Source organism: Apis dorsata, unplaced genomic scaffold (genome assembly GCF_000469605.1).
Source record: "Apis dorsata unplaced genomic scaffold, Apis dorsata 1.3 scaffold_309, whole genome shotgun sequence".
Classification (NCBI taxonomy): domain Eukaryota; kingdom Metazoa; phylum Arthropoda; class Insecta; order Hymenoptera; family Apidae; genus Apis; species Apis dorsata.
The window spans coordinates 1,022,366-1,029,425 of NW_006263581.1; the positions used below are offsets into that span (position 1 = coordinate 1,022,366).

Sequence of the window (7,060 nt, forward strand, 5' to 3'; positions counted from 1 at the left end):
GATACTATTCGTGTGAGTTGGAATGATTTTTATACGTATTTTTGAATAGTGATTTTGATCAAATATATATTTTTTATTCGAATTTTTTGATAAGCTTCGATAAATTGAGAGGCAGATCTAGTATTGAATCTTAAATTATTTTTGTTATTCAGATAATTGAAGATGATTCATTTCTGAATTCAAAAGAAAATCTTCCATTACAATTTCATTTTCACATTCGTCCACTTCTCCATTAATTTTTATAGATTAATATTTCAACATTCGTCATATATTTTCCTTCATATTTTTCTTTGTATTTTATATTTTGATATATTGAAGACGAAGATTCATTTCTGGATTCAAAATAAAATCATTCTCTCAGTGCTTCCATATACAATTTCAATTTTCATTTCTCTTAAAATTGTCTAAATTTTTATAGAATACCATTTCAATATTCACATATTTTCCTCCACATTTTTCCTTGTATTCAGATTTCGATAATTGAAGATTATTTCTGGATTCAAAATAAACTCATTCTCTCAATGCTTCGATAATTTCGTCCACTTTTACCATTAATTTTTATAGAATAACATTTCAACATTCCTCCACTTTTGGTGCTCGAATCGCATCATCTCTAAACAATCTTCGTGCCTAATCCGTTTTTGATCCTAACAATTGTCAGCGGGAAAAACGAAAAAAAAAAAAAAGAAAGAGAAAGAAAAAGAAAGAGAAGAATTGCAATAAGAAAAATAAAAATAAAAAAAAAATCTCGTCTTATGATAGATAGGATCGAGGCAAAGGTTGGTTGGTTCCCTTGTTCTTTATCGAGGAGCGTTTATCAATTTACAATTCCCAGTTCGGGGAGGAGGCGAGCGGAATACCAATGGTTTCGCGGACGCGAAAAACGCGGCTTGAATCCCTCTCGGCTCGCCTCGGCCGAGTCGGTTGTTCCGATCCGTCACGATAAAAGGAGAGCCTACCTTTTCGATCGCGCCAATGCCAGCTCGTTGCAAACGCGGGAAGGACCTACCGTTCGCTACAGGGACGTTTGCCATTTTTAGGGACGTTATTGTCAACTCAACACGAATTCTATTTCAGCCTACGTGTAACGCACACGGAATCAGCATCGAAAGTGTCCGAGTCTGTTGTCGACCTCGTTCTTTCGAAACAGAACTTATTTTCTTTAAATCAATTATTTTCTTTTGCGCGAACAGAGGGAAACTCTTTGAATTGAAAAATATAGGGACGTAAAATATTCTCTTCTCTTTGTGAATTTATTTCACGCTTCCTAAAATACTTTATCCGTAAATAGTCATCAGAGAAATTATGCAATAATACTCGTTGCGATATAACCCATGAAAATCATATTCTCGTCGAAAGAGAATCCAACGCATCCAACGTTTCAGAAAATTGTGATCTTCGTCGGATAAGCTGAGAATATGGAGAAACGTGGCGAGAAAAAAGCTGGATCCAAAAACGGAAATGGTGATAAAATATCGTCGAAAGGAGGAGGAGAAGATTTTCAAACGAAACTTGAGAGATCATCGGATTGATAATCGTACGTAGAATATCTCTCGAGCGCGAAGACCACGAAGTTTGGTCGAAGGCTCGTTCCCGTCGTGTCTTCCTCCATTACCACGAGGCCGCTAACTCAATTTGTATGCGACTGCGCGAGCCCGCCAAATGCACGGCCGGTTAAGGTCACCGCAGTTCCTAGCCGAGTTCCAGGCTGGTGCACGCGGAAAAAATCCTCCTTGATCCAGCTGCTCTTTTTCTTTTCCCCTCTTCCCATCTCTGGAACGCCGGCTTTCCTCGCCAACTTGGCAAATAACGTCGACGAGGGAGGGAGAGGAATACCTGGTCGCTTCGTTGTTTCGCCAGGTAATGTGATTATAAGTTGAAGAAAGATTGGTCGCTTCTCTTTTCTTTTTCTTTCTTTTTCTTCTTCTGCGATCCTTCTACTTTTCTCTCTTTCTCTCTCCGTTGCTTGGTATACTTCTCATTACTTATCACACTTCGTACAATTTTCCATTGCGTCAGATGGTGCAACGTTACAATCGTTTGATGATTTTTATTTTCGTTAAAGAGTAGTGTGTCTTCGAAGGAGGCAAATTTTAAGAAAAATGTATTCTTCATTCTGCTTCTTCGATCTTCGATGCAGAAATTTCAATGCTCGATCATTTATGTTGAATCATTTATAAATACGTCATTTTCGGAAAGAAATATAATTAAAATTTCTCGAGATACGTTTAACCAAAGTATTCTTCGATCCAACGCTCGAAAATTGCAACAGCATACATCCTCGGCATACGTTTCGTAGTCCAAATCCGGCCGATCTTCGATAAACATAGTTTCGAAGCGCGTGGTGAATCAGGAAATTTCCACGTGGATGCTCGAAATCAGCCGGATTCGCCACGTTAATGCCACGACGTTACGTGGCTTAATCATATTCCATCAGTCCGGCTTAAACACTCCACTGCGACCAATTGTGCGCTCTTAATCCTCCCACGCTGCCATTCCAGAACCTCTCGATTCGAGTGGCGTGAATATCAATCTATCGATCTATCTATCCAACAAACGAGTTATCGTCGAACAGGAATAACATGTATCGAAGATGATCCGGTCGATGCTTTTTAATTCCCTAGATTTCCACTAGCTTCTTATAACGAATCGTTGGAATGAATTAGGTTAACGGTCCATTGCACGCCGCCATTGCTTTTCTTTACCGAGAAATTTTTCCATTTGATTGATTCTAATTAACGATTGACCAGCCCCTTTAACGACTTTGCTATTTACTAGAATGAAGAAATTATTTTGAAATGTTTTAATGGAAATTAATGATCCACATAAGTGGCCATTTTCTCTCAATGGCTTCTCATCGAGAATTTCCATTTGATTGTAATTAGAGATACATCTCAATTTTCTTCTAATCTATATTATATACTTTGTACAAGTTAAATAGTTATCTCGATTCATTTTTCTTTAATTAATATTTAAAAATTTTTATCACCAAAGAAATTATTTTGGAACGTAACGTTTTTTATTTTACCAATTATATGTCGTAATTATTATAGTTAGCAAGTTTTTTAATCAGTCAACAATCTTCTTCGATTCCCTCGTTCGAAAGGGGTACTTTCCCCCCCCCTTTCGAGGAAATTTCTAAACAAAATCAATGGCTTCTCATCGAGAATTTTCCATTTGATTGTAATTAGAGATACATCTCAATTTTCTTCTAATCTATATTATATACATTGTACAAGTTAAATAGTTATCTCGATTCATTTTTCTTTAATTAATATTTAAAAATTTTTATTACCAAAGAAATTATTTTGGAATGTAACGTTTTTTTTTATTTTGTCAATTATATATTGTAATTATTATAGTTAATATTTTTTAATCAACAATCTTCTTCGATCCCCTCGTTCCCCTTTCGAGGAAATTTCTAAACAAAATCAATAGCTTCTCATCGAGAATTTTCCATTTGATTGTAATTAGAGATACATCTCTAATTTTCTTCTAATCTATATTATATACTTGTATTTTGTACAAGTATATAATCTATATTATATACTTTGTAAAAATTAAATAGTTATCTCGATTCATTTTTCTTTAATTAATATTTAAAAATTTTTATCATCAAAGAAATTATTTTGGAACGTAACATGTTTTTTATTTTACCAATTATATGTTGTAATTATTATAGTTAGCAAATTTTTTAATCAGTCAACAATCTTCTTCGATCCCCTCGTTCGAAAGGGGTACTTTTCCCCCCCTTTCGAGGAAATTTCTAAACAAAATCCCGAAGAGATTCGAAAATCGAGAAATAGGATATCCTGCCTCCCCTCACAGTGCCGAAAGATTCGCAAACGGTGAGAGCCGATCGAGCTCTTCAATTATCCCTTATAGGAGTGAATACTCGGATGGAAGGAAATGCGAGGCAAGAACCGGCTCGGGACCACGGACCCCCTACCGGTTTTACTTCGCCCTACCGATCACTCGAGCGGTCCAGGCCTTCTTTCCCTCCAATCCGGAGGAGGATTCCCTCGTTAATTGCCGTGACATCCTGAAAATCGTACCTCAGGCGAGCCCCTTCTTTTCCTATTATCTTCTAAAAATTCTATTCGATGATAATATTCTCCATCAACTCCCCACTCAATGCGAATCTTTTGCTTCGAAGAGATTTTAATCGGAAGAGGCTCGAAACAATCGATATTATTTTTCATTTATCCCATTTAATTGGATCGTTCAGCCGGATTAGTTCGATTCTTTTAAACGGAGAATGTGCCTATAAATACACTTGTACATCCTCCTTCTAGAAATAACTATCCAATTCAACTGGTCCCTTGTTGACGATAATTCCAGTTAAAATTGCAAGCATATAATTCTAAAGAAACAATAATCTAATTTTCTAATTTTAAAACTTGTGCTTTTTAAATCATCGTTAAACTTTCTTTCTAAATTTCTTTCCGATTAAAAATCACTCGATACCAATCTGCTCCCAATTTCAGCTTCCGATTCAGCGGTATTAATCTTCGTAATCTTCAAAGTTTCCTTCAAAATTATTCTTTCCCATTCGAATCTACTCTTAGAATCCTTAGAAAAATCGGCAATCAAACGCACATTTGTAGCCACACTCGAATCGAAGAAAAGCGTCCACGAAGGCCTTCAAGAGCGGAGAGGAGTAAGAATTCGATCGATAAGAACGCAAGCGTTATGAAACCGTTAAAGATCGACTCGGCCAAGAATCGCGGCCGATTCGAGGGCCGATAAACGCGAGTTTCGTTCGAAACTTGAAACCAGTTCGACGCAAGCGCAAAGCGTGCAAGAATCGGCTCGCGCGCGCTGACCGAGACGATATCTCGCGAGCAGCAATCGGTTCTTCTGATCGCGCATTGTAATCGATCGTAAAATAAACCTGGATTATACATTTTCTTGGACTTATTCCTCGAGAGGAGGATCATCGTGGAAACAAGATTTAGAGCAGGGGAAGGGATTTTGCTTATAGAGGTAGGGGATGATGGAATTTGTAACATGAAGATCATTTGTAGATCGTTTATATAAAAAATTCTTATTTTTGTTATCGTTGGCAGAGGTAGAATGTTGAGATTGTTAAGAATTGTTAAAAAATTGTTAAAAAATTTCTAGCAAAAAGATTTGAATCTTTGATTCTAAGATTTGATAAATGGGTTAATGAGAGTCGCAAGATCTCGATGAACTTAAATTTTCTAAATTTAGATCCATTAATTTCTCGAATCAAGATAAAAAATCATCAGTTTCCATATCTTTAAAAAAAAAAATAAATAATTGATCAGCATTGACTTACTAAACACTATAACTTGTTCAGGAGAAAAAAATGTTCAAAAAAGAATTAAATATTTTATTTAAAAATGTGAACATTCCGAGCCTTTTCTTGAACTCTATAAATTCATCCTGCCCTATTCAATCGTCCAATTGTAAAACAGCAAATTTTTCCATACCGTTTCCTAATTAAAAAATACAACTTGTATAACATCAAAACGTCTGAAAAATCCAAAATCTTAGAAATCATTCGCGAATTCTCGTTGCACGAGGACGGAACAAAAAGCAAAAGCAAAAATCAACAAAACAGAAAAGCATACCGACAAAAGGGTATACGAAGGATGGTTGTTGGAAAGAAAACGCGGTAAAGAAACAGGGGGCGAGGAGCGGAGTGGAAGGAGACGGGCGGAGGATGGAAAAGGGAAGAAAGAAGTCTCTCTCTCTCTCTTTCTCTCTCTCTCCCTGTCGAGAGAGGGCCGAGAGAATAAAAGGAAGAAGTGGAAGGAAGGACGTAGGGTATCGTGTTGGGGGCCGTACCCGCGGTCCTCGGGCATTCCCGATCATTATTCCGCCGGCTTGCCACGGGGAGGAGGCTGACCTTGGTACGAAGGCATGACTGACCTTGTTGCCGCTGCATCCGAGAAACACATTGTGTCGCATCCATCATGCAAATGAACCGGTAATGAATATCAAAACCGAGTCCCCGCGACGAATATATTTCCTTTTTCTTTTTCCTCCCCTCCGATGAGAGCGTAATACATGCCGAGAATACTCGGAATATTCGGCTAAATATAGATATAAATATATATATCAGAGAGGTTCCCTTCGGATGGAGAGAGATACTTTTTGAGAAAATGGAGTTTGAAAAGTATGAAGTATGTTCGAGTATGTGACTTGGGTATCGATGGGGTATGGATATTGGTTTCAGGGAAAGGGTGTTCGGGGTGAAAGTTACTTTGAAAGAAGGGTACTTTGGTTGAGGAGGAAAGTAAGGGCGGTTGGTTGAAAAGAAGGTAGGTTGGAAGAAAGTAAGGGCGTTTTATTAAATATGAAAAGGGAGGAATAAGGATTTTCGCCAAAGTAACGCAGTTTTCTTATAAAGATGAGGATAAAGAAGAAGAGCGTTGCATACGTAAATAATATTTCTGAGTTATTTAGATAGACTCGAAATCCGGCCTTAATCGGCCGAATCCTCCACGCGTTTCCTCTCACAATCTACAAATCCACTTTCACCGGTTGGAATCCGTTTTCCAATCGAAAAAGACTCGCGTTCCGTTGCAATCCGTTTATAATAAAAATCCATCATCCTATATATATATATATTTTCTATCTCTTCCGTGAAACTCACCTTGTGCGTCAAGGCGGAGTCATCTTCTTTGGCCCTCTTGAAACTACTCCTTATGTCGTTGTAGTCTCTGGACGAGTAGCCGTAGTTCTTGTCCAACACTTCTGCGGGGGGTTTGTAGTCCCGATATCCGGTCGGCGAGGGGGTCGTGGTGGGTTGACCCATCAGAGGTGTAAGACCGGTGGAAAGCGCCGTGGAGGTGTCTTCTTCCATTTCGAACACGTCGTCGCTCATGCTGTCGTCGCCCGTCATCACCTGGGGATGAAAAATCGAGGGCGAGGGATGAGTAATGGGGCCATTAGTACGCTTCTCGTTTCGTTTCGAAATTTTAAAAGAATTATCCCGGAATGGTAAATAAATAAATAATAGACGATCTTCGTTCGTGAGATTTCTTGAAGGAATCGATCTTGATTATTTTAACGTCTTTAAATGTCAAAA

At 37.9% G+C, this 7,060-nt stretch overlaps 1 protein-coding gene across 3 annotated transcripts in view; it reads right to left on the bottom strand.

Moving 5' to 3' along the window:
- LOC102676606 (ras-related protein Rab-37) overlaps window positions 1–7,060 on the bottom strand; it is a 116,910-nt gene that overhangs the window by 92,669 nt on the left and 17,181 nt on the right. For all 3 annotated transcript variants that reach the window (XM_006617454.2, XM_006617452.2, XM_006617453.2), the window contains one exon: window positions 6,626–6,877. In XM_006617454.2, coding sequence (XP_006617517.1) covers window positions 6,626–6,874 — 249 coding nt within the window. In that variant the 5' untranslated portion in view covers window positions 6,875–6,877. The remainder of the gene's footprint in view (window positions 1–6,625; window positions 6,878–7,060) is intronic.